This window comes from Podarcis gaigeae (genome assembly GCF_964106915.1).
Source record: "Podarcis gaigeae genome assembly, chromosome: 1".
Lineage (NCBI taxonomy): Eukaryota > Metazoa > Chordata > Lepidosauria > Squamata > Lacertidae > Podarcis > Podarcis gaigeae.
Genome location: NC_139678.1, coordinates 5,571,233 through 5,589,178, shown reverse-complemented (window position 1 = coordinate 5,589,178; position 17,946 = coordinate 5,571,233). Strand labels below are relative to the sequence as shown.

The window sequence follows — 17,946 nt, the reverse complement described above, 5'->3', positions numbered from 1 at the left end:
TGGTTTTCTTTATTTGATGATGTGAAGCGAACACAAAGGATGGATAAGCTTGTATTTGCAGAATGCAGAAGTCCTCTGCAAAATTATTGGTGGGTCAGTGGGGCCCTGGTGTGGGTCTTCCACTTGAGGGAATTTGCAAAAGAGGCATCCCCAGCAGACCGAGGTTGGGGGCTTCACACAAGCACATTTAGTACCAGAAACTTGGAGCTAAACTGGCCATTTCCAAGTGGATTCTGCTTTTTGGCCTTGTGAGGCAGCTGGCCTCTGATCGTCTTGGGTCTCCACAATCCATGTCCTAACTGCTCATTTATCTTAAAAAGCAGAGACATCACCTTGCCAACAAAGGTCCATATAGTTAAATCTGTGGTTTCCCCAGTAGTGATGTATGTAAGTGAGAGCTGGACCATAAAGAAGGCTGATCGCCGAAGAATTGATGCTTTTGAATTATGGTGCTGGAGGAGACTCTTGAGAGTCCCATGGACTGCAAGAAGATCCAACCTATCCATTCTGAAGGAAATCAGCCCTGAGTACTCACTGGAAGGACAGATCCTGAAGCTGAGGCTCCAAGACTTTGGCCACCTCATGAGAAGAGAAGACCCTGATGCTGGAAAAGACCCTGATGTTGGGAAAGATGGAGGGCACAAGGAGAAGGGGACAACAGAGGACGAGATGGTTGGACAGTGTTCTCGAAGCTACCAGCATGAGTTTGACCTAAGTGCGGGAGGCAGTGGAAGACAGGAGTGCCTGGCGTGCTCTGGTCCAGGGGGTCACGAAGAGTCGGACACGACTAAATGACTAAAGAACAACAAACTGCTCATTTTAATCTACCATTTAGATTTCCTGCCTTGGACTGGACATCTCTCAGGAGTCCTCTGTGCAAGAAAGGCTGGGCATTTGTCCTTTACTTAACTGGAGAATCCGTTCTCTGATAACCTTCGTCAAATTCCTTCCACACACACCCCTTTGGTTTTTTTGCTAGGTAGCAAGAAGTACCATATTTTTCCGTGTATGACTATATATTTTTTAGTTTAAAATTGGGGGTCATCTTACACACGGATAGTGCATATGGGGGATTTATTTATTTGGAGCCCCCCAAAATAGAGGTCGTGTTATACATGGAGGAGTGTTATACATAGAAAATATGGTACGTCTTGTTACTGGTACCAAATCTTGGGTTTAGTTTGCAGTGACTTTTTCATGGGGCAACAACCCCAGTTCTTCCTTAAACCTTGGGCTGTTTTCTGTAATTCAAAGCTGAAGAGCGTCTGTAAAAAGAAATGAAAATATAACCTTCCAATGGCCTGAGAAAGTTTTGCAAGGGGTGTGTGTTGTGCTGCTGAGAGCTCCTTGGATCTGCATTTTTTGTGGAATGGGGTTGTTTTGGGAAGTAACTGAGGGATGCTGTAGACTTTCATCTTAACCTTTGGCTTGGAATAAATTTGATTCCCACCCCCTTTCTTTTTTCCTTTCTCCTTCTGTGTTGGAACTCCTATTTGGGGACTTCCCTGGCTTTTTTCTGGCCCACGTAGGACCAGTCTGGATAGTTGGCCTTGGTGAAGACTTGACATTTTCATTCCCCAAAAAGTTTTTGATTGAGTTCCACTGAAATGAGACTGCATTTTAATGTTTTAATGTTGTATTTTAATTTTGTTTTTAAAGCTGTATTCCAATCAATTGTTTTTATATTTGGTGTTAGCCGCCCTGAGCCCAGTCTTGGCTGGGGAGGGCGGGGTATAAATAATAATAATAATAATTATTATTATTATTATTATTATTATTAACCCCGTTTCTAAGATCAGGAGTAATGTGGAGGATTGAGGTCTCCTCCTGCCCACCTTTTATTTCCCTTAAATTAATTTCTTTCCATCCATTCCCAGTGCAACCTTAACCATTGTTTGAAAGGTGTGAGGGTTCGCCCCCTATGATAATAAACCATAGAATCATAGACTTGTAGAGTTGGAAGGGACCCCAAGGGTCATCTAGTCCAGTGTTTTTCAACCTTTTTTGGGCAAAGGCACACTTGTTTCATGAAAAAAAAATCACGAGGCACACCACCATTAGAAAATGTTAAAAAAATTAACTCTGTGCCTATATTGACTATATATAAAGTAATTCTCTTGAATAGGAATCAAATAAACACAAAGAAAGTATTTTATAATTACTTTATTATGAAATAGTAAGTAAACAGAAATATGAAAAATTATTTGTTGTTGTTGTTGTTGTGTTGCTTTTGTTGTTTTTAAGGGATGGCATCCAATTTCGTTGCACTTGTGCAATGTTGCACTTGTGTAATGACAATAAAGAATCTATCTATCTATCTATCTATCTATCTATCTATCTATCTATCTATAAAATACTTTATTTTTAAATCTTTCGAATTTTTCCATTTTTCCCACGGCACACCAGGCAACACCTTGCGGCACACTAGTGGTTGAAAAACAGTGATCTAGTCCAACCTCCTGAGATGCAGGAATCTCAACTAGATACGTGGGGCTACCTTTGAAGGTGACCTGGAAACTACAACTAATCCAGAATGTGGCAGCTAGACTGGTGACTGGGAGAGGCCGCCGAGACCATATAACACCGGTCTTGAAAGACCTACATTGGCTCCCAGTACGTTTCTGAGCACAATTCAAAGTGTTGGTGCTGACCTTGTATACCTGAAGTATACCTGAAGGAGCGTCTCCACCCCCATCGTTCAACCCTGACACTGAGGTCCAGCTCCGAGGGCCTTCTGGCAGTTCTCTCCCTGCAAGAAGTGAGGTTACAGGGAACCAGGCAGAGGGCCTTCTCAGTAGTGGCACCCGCCCTGAGGAACGCCCTCCCACCAGATGTCAAAGAGAACAACTACCAGACTTTTAGAAGACATCCGAAGGCGGCCCTGTTTAGGGAAGCTTTTAATGTTTGATGCATTACTGTATTTTAATATTTTGTTGAAAGCCATCCAGAGTGGCTGGGGAAGCCCAGTCAGATGGGTGGGGTATAAATAATAAATTATTATTATTATTAGATCATCCATGACAGATGGCCATCCAACTTCTGCCTACAAAACCTCCAAGGAAGGAGAGTCTGCCACCCCAGACTGTCAAAACAGCTCTTACCATCAGAAAGTTCTTCCTGATGTTTAGTTGGAATCTCCTTGTAACTTGAAGCCATTCGTTCGAGTCCTACCCTCCAGAGCCTAGTTAAGGCTAAGTGGAATTCTCAACCTGGGTTTGAATGTGTGGAATCCTACTTAAAATTGCTGTTTTCCATTGCTTCCTCCGCCTCCCGTTCACTGATCCCCAGTTTGCCTTGTTTCCCACCCTGCTCGGAAAACGTTTCGACCTAGAAACATTAAAGTTGGCTCTCACATGTGATGCAGATCAATAGACAGCATCGAACTACTGGCATGTTGCAAACGAAGTGTGGTGTGCAAACTGGCTACTTGCAATGCGGTTGTGCTAGTTTCCGAAAGTCTGTTTAGGGCAGGCTTTTGAGTTCATATCCTGAGGATATTGCATAGCATATTTTTTAAGGGTTTGTACATAAAAGGGGCAGGGTTCCTCTCCCACAGGGGTTATTCAATTTATACATCGCTCCCCTCTTTAAAAAAAGAAGTCCCAAAGTGATTTACAACATGAAACAAAGTCAATAAAAATACACATGAATGTTATCAAAAATAAAATTTAACCATATCATATCATTGGTGCTGAAATGAGGGCAAGGGCTGGTGCCCATCAGGTCTCCTTGGGGAGAACATTCCTTAAATGGGCTATTGCAGAGGAGGCCATAGCTCTGTGGCAGAGGGTCTGACTCTGTATACGGCAGCATCCTGTGGCTCATTCTCTAATCACCACCTTCTGGACCTGCGAAAGAAGCAGGTGGTTTGGGGCCTCGAGTGATGGTATAGTATGGGGAAGAGACTGCATAGTCCAACCCCCTGAGATGCAGGAATCTCAGCTAGATACGTGAAGGTGACCCGGAAACTACAACTAATCCAGAATGTGGAAGCTAGACTGGTGACTGGGAGCGGCTGCCAAGACCACATAACACTGTCCTGAAAGACCTACATGGGCTCCCAGTACGTTTCCGGGCACAATTCAAAGTGTTGGTGCTGACCTTGAAAGCCCTAAATGGCCCTCGGTCCTGTATACCTGAAGGAGCATCTCCACCCCCATCATTCTGCTTGGACACTGAGGTCCAGCTCCGAGGGCCTTCTGGCAGTTCCCTCCCTGTGAGAAGCCAAGTTACAGGGAACCAGGCAGAGGGCCTTCTTGGTAGTGGCACCTGCCCTGTGGAACGCCCTTCCAGCAGATGTCAAAGAGAAAAATAACTACCAGACTTTTAGAAGACATCTGAAGGCAGCCCTGTTTAGGGAAGCTTTTAATGTTTAATAGACTATTGTATTTTAATATTCTGTTATAGGTTATTGTATTTTAGTCTTTTGTTGGAAGCCACCCAGAGTGGCTGGGGAAACCCAGCGAGATGGACGGGGTATAAATAAATTTTATTTATTTATTTACTTACTTACTTACTTACAAGACCAAGACCTAGACTTTTGAGATTCCAGGATGAGGCCATCTCTGCTGTGACTCAGGCTGGCATCTGATTTCTCCCCTGGCATTTGCACGTCCTTTGATCCAGGGCTGAATTTGACACAGTGGCCTCTGCGACAGTCAAGACTTTAGGCCCGTCCTTTAGAGAAATTCTAGGCGAAGTCCAAATTGGCTGTCACTTTCCCAGGAAAGTAAGCTTCGGAGTCACACTGGGAAGGGGGAAGTCGTCCCTGTGTGCTGGGGGAGTGAAAAAGCCAGTGCAGGGAGTGCTCCTGCCTTGCTCCTGCAAGCATCTGGTCAGCTCCTGTAAGAACAGGATGCTGGACCCAGGGCCGGATTTCGGTTTGAGCTAAATCTCAATGTGCTTGACGTTGTGGGTTAAACCACAGAGCCTATGGCTTGCCGAGCAGAAGGTCAGCGGTTCGAATCCCGCGATGGGGTGAGCTCCTGTTGCTCAGTCCCTGCTCCTGCCAACCTAGCAGTTCGAAAGCACATCAAAGTGCAAGTAGATAAATAGGTACCGCTCTGGCGGGAAGGTAAATGGCGTTTCCGTGCGCTGCTCTGGTTCCCCAGAAGCAGCTTAGTCATGCTGGCCACATGACCCGGAAGCTGTACGCCGGCTCCCTCGGCCAAGAAAGCGAGATGAGCGCTGCAACCCCAGAGTCGGCCACGACTGGAGCTAACAGTCAGGGGTCCCTTTTTCTTTTAAGCTACTGAAGGTAATGAGGCCCTTGATATGTTCACCTATGTCAACAACAACATCAAATTGTTGCTGTTTTTTGTATTGAATATATGCAATATGGTAAAACCTAATAGGTATCTCAAGCCATTTGTCCGTGTTGCCATGCAATGGTGGGGAAATCCCTGGATGTACGGTACATTTCCAAAATATAAGATAAAAAACAAATAAAATGAAACCTACATACAGTAACTGTGTTTTGTGTTGTGTAGGCTCCTATGATGTAAGTCATGGGCCCCGCCTGCTAGCCTGCTCCCTAAAATATCACTGGTTTGCTCCTTTCTATATATAGGGTGCCTACATTCTGCATGGACTGGTCGCATGGCAACATGGGCAAATGGCTTGAGATACCTATTAGGTCCATAAGTTACCATACAGCATATATTCAACACAAAAGACAACGACAATCTGTTGTTGACAAAGGACAGCTGGACATAAAAAGGGCCCCGTTACTTCCAGTAGCTTAGGGCCGCACTGAACCTCAATCCGGCCCTGGTCGTGAGAAACGGGGACAGCAGAACAAAAGCGTGTCCGGGCGGCGCTGCAGTTCCGGCGCCGGCCGCCAGTGGCCGCTGCGTGGCGCCTTCGAGGGCGGGGCGGGGAGGCACCCGGTGCTGTCACCGTGGCCCGCGCGTGCGCAGTGGCGCTCCCCTCTCGCCGTCGCTGCCCGGGCTCTTGGCGGCCGCCCTGAATGATCCGGCCCGGCATCCCCCGCGCGCCGCTCGGCCGGGGCCTCGTCTTCCGCCGCCGCCGCCGCCGCCATGGCCTTCACGTTCGCCGCCTTCTGCTACATGCTGGCGCTGCTGCTCACCGCCGCGCTCATCTTCTTCGCCATCTGGCATGTGAGTGGACGGGGGGGGGGGAGGGGGCGGGGGGGTCCGTGGGGAGGGAGAGGGGGCTGAGGGGGCAGCCATGTGGGAAAAGGGGGCTGGAGTTTTTTTGCATGAGGGGTCCATGGGGTGAGGGGGACTCCTCATGCGGGCAGGGAAATGGGGCTGTGAAGGTTAGGGGGGTCTGTGGGGAGAGAGGGAGGGGTTGTGTTAGGGGGCAGCCATGGGGGAAAGGGGAGCTGGGGGTGCTTGCATGGGAGGGGGTCCATGGGTCGAGGGGGCAGGGAAATGGGGCTGTGAAGGTTAGGGGGGGTCTCCTCATGAGGGGAGGGAGGGGGCTGTGTTAGGGGGCAGCCATGGGGGAAAGGGGAGCTGGGGGTGTTTGCATGGGAGGGGGTCCATGGGTCGAGGGGGCAGGGAAATGGGGCTGTGAAGGTTAGGGGGGTCTCCTCATGAGGGGAGAGAGGGGCTGTGTTAGGGGGCAGCCATGGGGATGTTTGCATGGGGGGTCTGTGGGTCGAGGGGGCAGGGAAATGGGGCTGTGGAGGTTAGGGAAGTTGGGCTGGGGTCCGTGGGGAGCTCCTCATTAGGGGGCTGTGTTGGGGGGAAAGGGGGCTGGGGTTTTTCTGCACGAGGGGTCCATGGAGTGAGGGGGAGGGGTTGTGTTAGGGGGCAGCCATGGGGGAAAGGGGAGCTGGGGGTGTTTGGATGAGGGCGCTCATGAGGGGAGGGAGAGGGCTGTGTTAGGGGGCAGCCATGGGGAATGGGGGGCTGGGGTGGTTGCATGGGGGGTCTATGGGTCGAGGGGGGCAGGGAAATAGGGCTGTGGAAGTTAGGGAAGTTGGGCAGGGGTCCGTGGGGGGAGAGGGGGGCTCCTCATGAGGGGGCAGTCATGGGGGGAAAGGGGGCTGGAGTTTTTTTGCATGAGGGGTCCATGAGGTGACTCCTCATGCGGGCAGGGAAACGGGGCTGTGAAGGTTAGGGGGGTCCGTGGGGAGAGAGGGAGGGGTTGTGTTAGGGGGCAGCCATGGGGGAAAGGGGAGCTGGGGGTGCTTGCATGGGAGGGGGGTCCATGGGTCGAGGGGAATCATGAGGGGAGGGAGAGGGCTGTGTTAGGGGGCAGCCATGGGGAATGGGGGGCTGGGGGTGGTTGCATGGGGGTGTATGGGTTAGGGGGGCTCCTCGTGAAGGGAGGGAGCGGCTGTGTGTTGGGGTTGAGGAGGAGCAAAGTGGGGTGTTCACGGGATAGAGCTTGGTGTGTGTTGGGGGAAGTAAACGGGTCTATGATCCATGGGGTGAGGGAGACGGGGGGGGGGACGCAGCTTGGGTTTGGGGGTGAAGTGGGAAGGAGGAAGGGCATTCCGGGTGTTTGCATTAGTGGTTGACCCATGGCATTGCATAGGCAATCCGTGGGACTTAGCAGGTGAGAGCTACGTGTTTGTGTGTGGGGGGGGGGATAGGTGCTCCTCCCGGGGAGGGAGAAGGCAAGTGGACTTATAAGTGGTATGTATTTGGGGGTGAGGAGATAAGAGAGGGAAAAGTGGGGTGCGTGGGTGATTGCATGAACTTATGAAGTGACTTCAGGGGGGTTCTGGGTGGGGAGAGAGTGCCAGAGATGGATGCATATTTGGTGGGGGGGGGGAATAGGACCTGTTTGCAGGTGGTAAAAGGAAGGAGTTGTTGTGGGGCGCTGAAGTGGTGGGTTCGAGGTATTTGGGTCAACCAGGAGTTGCCAAACCAGAATCTTGTGGCAATTTGCTGTTCTATTTCTCTCCTAATATTCCAGCCCTGGGGTGAATTAACGTGACTTTGCCCAGGTATTAGCAAAAGGGAGATGGCTTTTTTTGTTGCCCATCAGAAGTGAGCTTGCTCAGGAGGTTGGAGCCTGATAGAACAAAGGGCACTTTCCTCCCAGACCTCTTACCCCCCCCCCCTTCTTCCAGTTACTACCAACTTCTTGACACAACTGCAAAATCTGCTTCCCTTCAGCAAATGTTTGGCTGGGGTTACACTGTGCAGAACTGGGAAGCGTTAACTAAGTAGCATCAGGATAAAATGTGTCCATGTGGCTGGGTCATGAGAGTGCTACGAAATAGCCGTACTGTTTTTAGCAATCTTTTGCCTATAGAATAGATGTCATTATCATATTTCACTGGACTAGCTAATTGTGTCAAGGAGTGTTGCCTGCTTCCAAGTTAAAGGAGAGCTTGTGCTTTAGCTCTCCTCTTTAGCCCCAGAAACCGGATGAAGAAACCTGTGAACTGAGCTGTCTTGCGCAGGTCAGGGAGTGTTTTTGTGGGCGACAGGAAATGTCTCTTGAGTTCTTTAACATTGTGTCCAGACTCTGCCTAGCTGTTCCATACATTTTAAGAGACTAGCTGGCTGGGATCTAACCCTTGGGAGGGTTTCCTGTAAATTTGAAACTAGGATTTTGTCTCTTCAGGGCGTGGTGCTTTTGAACAGGGCTACACATTCCATTTGAGCTGTTCTCACCCTACTGTCCAACTGTTCTAATTTTATTTTAGATTATAGCTTTTGATGAGCTGAAGACCGACTACAAGAATCCCATAGACCAGTGTAATACACTCAACCCTGTAAGTTTACGTGAGAGAGATCTCCTTGCATTCATTCTTAGCCAGGTTTTTCGTAATTACTATTGACTTACGATGCATTAGTAAAATGTTACTTGATAATATGTAATAGATCTAAGATTTCTTGGCAGATTTCTTTCTCTTTTCCTCTAAGCTTGAAGTTCTGACTTGCTTGTCTGCTGGTGATCTTGTCAGCTGTCATACTAACATTCTTTCAATCTGCTTTTTACATTTTCGGTACAAAGACAGTTGAAAAGGTTAAAAAGATTAAGAGAGTCAAAATTGCATTAAAGGTGTGTACTGCTTTTTAGTTTAATGTTTTAATGCCACTCTCTACTTTTCATTTTGTTAGGAACATCTGTATTATTTCTGTTGACTTCTTTTTGTTCGGTGTGCTTGCTCATTTGCCTGTCTTTTGTCTATTCAGGGGTTGTAATAACTTCATGGACTTTGTGCGTTGTGAGTTGGCTTGCTTAATAAGAGATGGGGAAAACTGTTACATGCTTAAATTCTTCTATAACTAAGCCAGGCTGGCAAGAATCCAATAGATTTGACACTTGTTGTTTAACGAGGAAAATGCCAGGTTTCCTCTCAACCAGAGTTTGCAAATCTAGTTCAAAACATGGCTTCAAACTCTGGTTCTGATGTGAACCCTGTTTAGTGTTGGTGCAGATCACAAAACCATAATTATGGGAATGCACGTTGGGGAGTCGGGGGACTGGAATACAGGAGCGTGCTATTCCAAGTCCGGCCCCTTGATATATTTTTTTCATACATGGGGTTGTGTCCAGTGCCAGTCCTCCTCAGAGTAAACCCACTGAAATTAAGACAAGACTAATTTATGTCCATTAAGCTCAGTGGGTGTCCTCTCAGTTGGGCTTGCATCGGGTACAGCCCAGGGTTTGTAGGTAGCTGCTGTTATATTTGCACCAGACCTTAGTGAGAGGCATAGTCCATGTTCTTTAAAAGATTTCCAGTTTAAACCAGAGCTGGATAACCTGCAGTCTGTGGACTCCTAATTTGAGGTGGCCCTTCCTCGTGCGGGATTTAATCCCTACATTTTGTGATTTAGGAGAAATTGTTGCCACAGCCTCAGGAGATGTTACTGACACTGCTGTTAGCTGTTGGAACAGGTTGCACTGTTTAAATAGAGAGCAAAAGATGGCAGGCACTTATTTTATATATGTAGCATTTCAACTGCACATGTACTTGCTTAGCAGAGCTAAAATAAATGAAACAACTTCTCAGGTGTTAACCTCTGCCTTCACTCGAAGTGTTTCCCTTTTGCCTTCAGCTACTCCATTAATCAGGGGTGCTTGAGAAAGTTGGGGGGAAACAAAATTCAGTGAGAGCCGAAATTGAGAATCTCTGGTCCTCCAGGTGTGTTTGGGCTCCATCTCCTATCAGCCCCAGTCAGAATGGCTATTGGGCAGGGATCCTGATGTGAGCTGAAGCCAAGCAGCACCTGGAGGGCAATGGGGTTTACACCTCCAGCTAGATGATTTTTCAGTATTGCCCTGCTAACTTTGAGCCAGTGGGTGTCAGTGCTGAATGTAAACCGATCAGCTAGAAGCAAGTTATGGTCTGTATGGGTACAACTGCTAGAAGCTGCTTCCACAAAGCAGATACGTGGAATTGAGAGAATGTCGCAAGCTTGGATAGTGGTTGCGCATGGAACAGTTTACCCTGCTCGGTCATCTCTCATTTGATTTGGGAGGGTGAGAAAATGTTCACTACATGTATGCATTCCCTTATCACAGACTTTTAATCAAAAAGATTCTACCATATGCATGTTGGACAACTATGTTTTAAATATACAGGTGAGAGTCTGCAGACTTTCTTGTGACTAAAGAGCGTACTTATAAATGCTTTCCTCCCAATAGGGATGCAATAGGTTTAAAGGAAGTGCAGGACTCTTAAAAGCAGGAATAACATGCAAGATTAGGAAATGGCCAGCAAGTTGACAATAATTTTAGCCACAAGCTGGTCTAGTTTTTAATGCTTTGTGGCTGAATGCTTGTAATAACTTTCGTGTTTAGGTCTCCTATTGCTTAGCAGGCAGACAGCTGGAATCTCAACCTGTATTTGCGGACATGCAGATTTGAATAGTCTGTGTTAACTGCAGTGCTTCCTCCTTTCATACTGGAATACAACAATGACTGCAAGTTCAGACAGAGTGAGGAATATCAGATCAACAGCAGTATCTGTTACCATCTGTGGTTGATGGTTTCCAGTTTTTGTTGGCTACAAACTGCTGTCTATGATAACAGGCTCCCATATAAACAGGGTACACTGTCTTCGTAGGTTTTCACTGGAAAGCATGATGGTTAAGAAGTCAATATATTAGAAATGTAAATCGCTTTTCGTAGAACGTAAGAAATGGGCTCCTATTAAGTTGATTCTAGGCACTGTTTGTTCCCTTCTGCACAGCAGGATTTGTGCTGTTTATATTTGTGTACATTGTTTATGTTAGAGTATTGGTCCTATCTCTGCACAATTATTTGTAAAGGAAAAAAATGCTTTTTAAAGAAAACATTTGGTTTATAACAACCACAGCATTTTAGAGTTCCAGGATTTAGACAACCAGTAGTACACAGCTTCACCTGAATAGTTTGGGACATCCAAAATTTGTAGAAATGGAGCAATAGAAGGTTAGTAAGGAACTGTGCAGTTGTTGAGTCTTGGTTTAAATACAGAAATTCTCAGGATTTTATGTAAGTTTCTAGTCCTCATAATTTGGAGATGTAACTGAGGGAGCCTGAAAGTGAAATTTTCTAAAACCACAGAGTGCAGAAAGCAAACAGAGTTCAGAATTGCTTTTAAATCTGCTAAATTGATTTTGAAGGGAGAAGTTCATTGATGGATTTCAAGGAAATAAAACTTAGTTGAGTGAGTGTCTACCTTACTTGATTAAACAATGCAGTGGGCAAGACTTGAGATCTCTGTGTCCACTCCAAATAAAATATAAAAGAAATACCAAACATCCTCCTCTTTTGCTGTATGTGTAGACTTGCACAGTTTCCACCATTCCCGACAATTTGATGGGAGTTATCTCAAACAGTTGGAGGGCACTGGTTAGGTAGCTGAAATCCCACCTGTAAATTGTGGTTTGGATGTAGCTCACTAGAGGTAAGCAGAAATCGTTTGGAGGGTTGCTGTAAGGCCGTCTGCCAGTCTAATATGAAGACAGGTGGGCATTGCCTGTGGAAAATCTAACTTTCCCTGGGATGTAAGTTGTAAAATGGAAGATATATACGAGTCCTCAGTTTAAGTGATGACCCTCTCCAAAATATGCAAACTTGCCTTTTTTTATTCTCATACCGCAGATTGTATAAATGGTATTCAATGTGAGCAGTGACCAGTTTTATGCAAATTGTACTAAGTATTGTTTGCACGTTTTACACACTCATGACACAGTACGTTGAAACTATTATGTTGGCTTCTCTTGTCTAATGTTGGCTTTGCTTATTGCCCCTTACTTTTCCTTTTGATGCAGTACACCCCCTGTCACTGTAATGCAAGTAAGATACACTAAATGTGGAAGCAGAACTGCCTTGACTTGTGTGTCTTCCTTTGCAGCTTGTGCTTCCGGAGTACCTCATCCACGCTTTCTTCTGTGTTATGTTTCTGTGTGCAACAGAATGGCTCACGCTGGGTCTCAATATGCCGTTGTTGGCTTACCATATTTGGAGGTAATGCTGGGCATGGCTCAGTCTCAATTTATTCATGGAAAAGCACTTCTTACTGTACGGTTTGATGTAGACTTCCTGTGGAAATTAAGCCTGCGGAGGAATTGGGTTAACGATGCAGCTGAAGCCTTTTTCTCGTACGATTGTCGAAGAATGAATAATACAACAGCCAAAGCTGTTCAGTGTGTATGTTGCACATCGATTGGGTTCTGGAAGTCTTGGCCTTAATCTAAAGCAAAACAAGTTTCCACTTCTTATTGTTGGGAGAGAGGAAATCAGAAAAGGAGGCAAGCTTGGATCAAAATTAAATCTTCAGTGTCCTACATGGTTCTCTGCCATTTCCATGACTTCCGTTTGCAAAGTAGAGGGAGATTCCTTTTTCTGATACTTAAAGCACATGGGTAAGGCCTTAACTTAAGAAGATAAACTCCGTAGTTCTGCCTTGAGCCTGCTTTCGCCTTCATAAATGTGTAAAGAGCTGTCCAAGAATTCATCTAGTCCAGTGCTCTGTCTGCAATGGTAGGCAGTTGGATACAGAGTAGGATGGAGATAACCCATCTGCTGCTTGTCCCTGCTATCTAGTAATCATAGGTATGTTGTACTTAGCTGTTGCAGATGAATGCAGTGTACAGTCATACCTCGGGTTGAATATGCTTCATGTTGAGCACGTTCAAGTTGCGCTCCGTGGCAACCCGGAAGTAACGGAGCGTGTTACTTCCGGGTTTCGCTGCTCGCGCATGCGCAGATGCTCAAAATGACGCCATGCGCAGAAGCGGCGAAAAGCAGCGCATGCATGCGCAGACGTGCCATCGCTAGTTACGTTTCCTTCTGGATGCGAACGGGGCTCCGGAACGGATCCGGTTCGCATCCCGAGGTACCACTGTATATACTGTTAGTATCCTGCTTTTTTTGGCCCCAAACACCTTGCTTCATGAAATCATTGCAAGAGACATTTTATTTTTCACTGTGAAACCAATAACAAAAACAAGTCAAGATCAGAGGAATCAGGTCAGTAGCTAGTTGTTGAAGCTGAAATGTCTGGCACCACCTCCTTCGGTGTGATCTAGATATGTCAGCATTGCAGTGGATCACAGGGAATGTTTTGGTTAGGCTGGATTTTGTCATGCACTGGTGCAATTCCTTTAGGCTTAGGCTTCTTATAGGCTGCCTTGGGCTCCATACTGGAGGCAAGGTGGAATGCAAGTCTAATAAATCAATACATTTTGATAAGTCGGAAACCTTGAAAGGTGGAAGGAGTGAAGAGAGATCTTCCAATTCGTTGAATACCGCTGCATTTTTATTTCTTCTCATTGCTGAATGTCTGAATACCAAAATTTCTTTCCTTGTACCTTTTAAAAATGCAAATTCGTTTTTCCAGGTATATGAGCAGGCCTGTAATGAGCGGCCCAGGACTCTATGATCCTACAACCATCATGAACGCAGATATTTTAGCATATTGCCAGAAGGAAGGATGGTGCAAACTAGCATTCTACCTTCTATCTTTTTTTTACTACCTATATGGGTAAGTCACAAATTTCATTATTATTTTTTGTTGCAGAACTTTTCATACTGTCTTTTCCAGCAACTCAAGGCGTTTGACGATTTAGGAAAGTAAGATAAGCATTATACAGAATTTCTTATTAAGTATCAATAGTTGGGTTTTTAAAAATTACTAAAAGCCCAGGCATCTCATACGTGTCTCAAGGTTATCCAGAATTCATCTCATGACCTGCCTCCTTTTCAGCAGGGGGCGGGTGGAGTTCCGTAATTGGATTAGTGTGACTGAGAAGGTCTTGCCCAGAGTCTACATGAGAGATGCCTCTTAATAAGCTGTGGCCTGGAACAGGGCCTTGACACTAGATCCCAAAAGGCAAAGCCAGCTCTTAACTAGAAAGCAAATCCCTACCATTTAGATGCATTTTCTGAAATTGCTATCTGACGTGGAATTTGTGCAAAACTTCTTTCTTTAAAAAAAGTGCCATGCTCTTCAGATACGTTTGTTGCTTTAAAATGTAAGCAAAGTAAAATTGTGCACAACGGTTGCTTAAATTGCCAGAAAAGTATGTTTTTGCTACTGCCACTTGAGTTTGTCTATTAGAACTGTGCTAGACCTCGACAAAAGAGACAAGTTTGCCAACCAGAGGCGCCAAGTTGTGAACGTCTGTGGTGCTTTTGCTGGGGGATACACATGTTTTTGTGTTGAGGGCACCAGGCAATAAATAACCTGCAAGCACTCCGTTTTTAATAAGAGTGAGTGCCAGCAGCAGTAACAACTGTGTGCAGATACCTACTTCCCTTGTGGTTGCACCAGTGAGTATCTGGCTCTGGCTTATGGTGGTACATAATGAGCTCAGTAGGGACGCGGGTGGCGCTGTGGGTAAAAGCCTCAGCACCTAGGGCTTGCCGATCGAAAGGTCGGCGGTTCGAATCCCCGCGGCGGGGTGCGCTCCCGTTGCTCGGTCCCAGCGCCTGCCAACCTAGCAGTTCGAAAGCACGTCAAGGTGCAAGTAGATAAATAGGGACCGCTTACTAGCGGGAAGGTAAACGGCGTTTCCGTGTGCGGCTCTGGCTCGCCAGAGCAGCGATGTCACGCTGGCCACGTGACCGGAAGTGTCTCCGGACAGCGCTGGCCCCTGGCCTCTTGAGTGAGATGGGAGCACAACCCCAGAGTCTGTCAAGACTGGCCCATACGGGCAGGGGTGCCTTTACCTTTACCTAATGAGCTCAGTGGTAAAGGCTGGACACAGAAGGTACTCCTAGTATGCAACAAAGCAGAAATATTTCTGCTAAATTTAATAGATATGTATATATTACTCTGTTTATCCTTCTTCCAACAGCATGATTTATGTCTTGGTGAGCTCTTAAAAGATGGCATCCAGCAGACTTGGTTCCAGCGAAGTGCATGCAGAAAAGCCACAAGACGAAAGGATTGTTTTCAAAGAAGAATCTAGTATCAAGATTTAGCAGTGGAATCTGACGATCACAGTTGCAACTGGTGGGGGGAAAGATGACTCCTACATCTTCTTCTCCTGCCCCTTTAAATTGTGCCCATACTTTAATACTCATGGAAAGATGTTTTCATTTTCTAAATTTTACTGGGATGTTTAAAGTGATGAAAATCACATATAAATTAATGTAAAGCGGTTACCTCTGGCTTTGGACAGTTTTGACCCTGCACTCCATAAGGAACAGCCCATTCCCTCAATTATAATAGTATTAATTGCTGTCCTTAGTATAATAGAATTTTGTTTTTGTTCAATTGACTTCGTAGTGGATCATTTGGGTTGTGGACTGCCATCTAGCTGTCACCTGTAGGTACCAAGTGCTCCTGAAAGACTGAATGCTTTTCTGTATGTTATCTCTTAGGTAACCTCTGTGTGTCTTATAGATGAATACATGACAACAACTGCAGGAAGAATTGTAGTTCTATTTTTTACCGTTTGGATATTACCTCCCTATAATGTGCATGGCTCAAACTTCCCATATTTACGGCAAACATTGAATGTCCCTTGCTTTAATTTTCTACACTAAGTGGATATGGTAGGGGAAGAGGGGATTACTGGTGAAGAGTACATATTAAAACCACCCTATATATATAAAAAAATACCTTGTGTAGCGGTCTCAAATTACCATACAACCTGGGTCAAGCGTGGTAATAAAAATAGTTTGTGAGTTTGCAGGTAGAATTGCATACAATTTGAGACACTTGTTCAACGAGTTTGGGTGAATATCCCTGCTGTTCCTTAGTGCAATACAATAAAAACTTCAAAGACGGATAAAACTTTATTTTCTTCTACTGCTTTGGCTTTTTCAAAGTGCTTTGGAACTGCTGACTTTAGCCAGCCGCTACTAGGTAATACCGTTCTAGTTTTAAAGGTAAAGCAATAGCTTGAAAAAGGACACCTTTTGCTAAACAGCAAAGGTGATTAGAAGCTAGACCAATGCCCTTCGGGGGCAGCAGGTCAGTTTCTATTGGATTCTTGCAAACCAGACTTCTGGCCTGATCCTGGAAAATACTGCGTCTGTTCTTAGGCAGGAGCAGGGACAAGCTAGGCTTTCGCTCTATAAGAGATTCCAAGTATGGAGTCTTGGTTTGTAAAGCAAAACACTTTGGATCTTTAGAGGGGAAGTCAATCACACCAGACTGAAACTGGTCGCTCCTTCTGTTGAGCACCTTATGCCCATTGCTGGTGGAAGTCAACTCTATCTCAAGAGCTGCTGAGAGGTTCATGCTCCTTGGAACAAAGGACTTCAAGAGCACACAACGGAGCTGCTTTTTATTCACAAACAGGTCGGTTTGATAGCTATTATAGGTCCAAGGAAGACAGCCATGAGCATTGCCGACCTAAGTCCATAGGGGTGGATGAAATAGGAATGGAAATGAAGAAATTTCAGCCAGTCCTTACCTCATATTCCAAGTTTTCAAGATCTTGTAAAACATTTTCTGATTGTGTTGTACAGCTATGACATTTGATTTTAAAATGAATTCAGTGCATCAGGATACTAAGAAGCTGCAAGTTCTTATACTGACAGCTGTGCAGTTTTAAAAATAGGTATTCATCTCATTTGGCATATTCAAAACCATCATTATCTATTGGCGACGAGTGTCACATGCTTGGTTAGATTATGTTCACTTGATCCTGCATCTCTCGCTTTAGTATTTGCTGAAGGATCTGAAATTGTGCCTGTCATCGCTTTAATGGCATGCAGTGTCCATAGCAGTATGTTCACGTAAAAAAGATTACCTATTACTTTCTGTGTTGTGACTGATATTTTACATGATCTTTATACAGCTAGCAGCCATATTAGCTCCTTTTAGTATATGTGCTTTTAAAACAGCAAACGAGGTTTTTGCCCATGATGTGTGCGTAGCATTTGTTTTCCACAACTTCCTCTAGGAGAGAAACATTAAATTTGTGTATGAGATACTGATGCTGTCACCAAACTGCCTCTGCCTCTCTTAAAATACGATGTCGGCTTTAATTCAAAGCTTGCTTTGTGGTCCTTCTTTTTAACATACAGTGGTACCTCTGGTTAAGTACTTAATTCGTTCTGGAGGTCCGTTCTTAACCTGAAACTGTTCTTAACCTGAAGCACCACTTTAGCCAATGGGGCCTCCTGCTGCCGCTGCGCCACCGGAGCACGATTTCTGTTCTCATCCTGAAGCAAAGTTCTTAACCTGAAGCACTATTTCTGGGTTAGCGGAGTCTGTAACCTGAAGCGTATGTAACCCAAGGCACCACTGCATAAGGTACTAGTGTGTGAGTGTAGGAGAAACTGAAGAAACTGCAGAGAGGTTTGAATCTCTTTATAATATACAGGTATCCCATAAACAATATACAGGTATCCTATAGGGACGCGGGTGGCACTGTGGGTTAAACCACAGAGCCTAGGGCTTGCTGATCAGAAGGTCGGCGGTTCGAATCCTCGTGACGGGGTGAGCTCCCGTTGCTCGGTCCCTGCTCCTGCCAACCTAGCAGTTCAAAAGCACCTCAAAGTGCAAGTAGATAAATAGGTACAACTCCAGCAGGAAGGTAAACGGCGTTTCCGGTTCGCCAG

At 45.6% G+C, this 17,946-nt stretch overlaps 1 protein-coding gene across 3 annotated transcripts; it reads left to right on the top strand.

Annotated features, from left to right (window-relative positions):
* Nucleotides 1-5,893: 5,893 nt before the first annotated feature.
* Nucleotides 5,894-16,173, top strand: CNIH1 (cornichon family member 1). 3 transcript variants are annotated; one of them, XM_083738693.1, is made up of 6 exons: nt 5,925-6,119; nt 8,633-8,701; nt 8,944-8,991; nt 12,278-12,390; nt 13,766-13,909; nt 15,225-16,173. In XM_083738693.1, the coding sequence occupies exons 1-6, from the start codon at nt 6,039-6,041 to the stop codon at nt 15,250-15,252; spliced, it is 483 nt and encodes a 160-aa protein (XP_083594819.1). In that variant the 5' UTR covers nt 5,925-6,038; the 3' UTR covers nt 15,253-16,173. The 3 variants fall into 3 exon arrangements, 2 of the variants coding, with proteins under 2 accessions (XP_083594820.1, XP_083594819.1); XR_014564183.1 differs by lacking the exon at nt 8,944-8,991 and having other exon boundaries at nt 5,894-6,119; nt 13,766-14,740; nt 15,116-16,173; XM_083738694.1 differs by lacking the exon at nt 8,944-8,991 and having other exon boundaries at nt 5,894-6,119.
* The last annotated feature ends 1,773 nt before the right edge of the window (nt 16,174-17,946 follow it).

Excerpts from the sequence above, each read along its gene's own strand:
- CNIH1 (XM_083738693.1), top strand. The coding sequence starts at position 6,039 with ATGGCCTTCACGTTCGCCGCCTTCTGCTACATGCTGGCGCTGCTGCTC. Across the intron at positions 6,120-8,632 it reads TCTTCTTCGCCATCTGGCAT|ATTATAGCTTTTGATGAGCT; the intron begins GTGAGTGGACGG and ends ATTTTATTTTAG. Across the intron at positions 13,910-15,224 it reads TTTTTTTACTACCTATATGG|CATGATTTATGTCTTGGTGA; the intron begins GTAAGTCACAAA and ends TTCTTCCAACAG.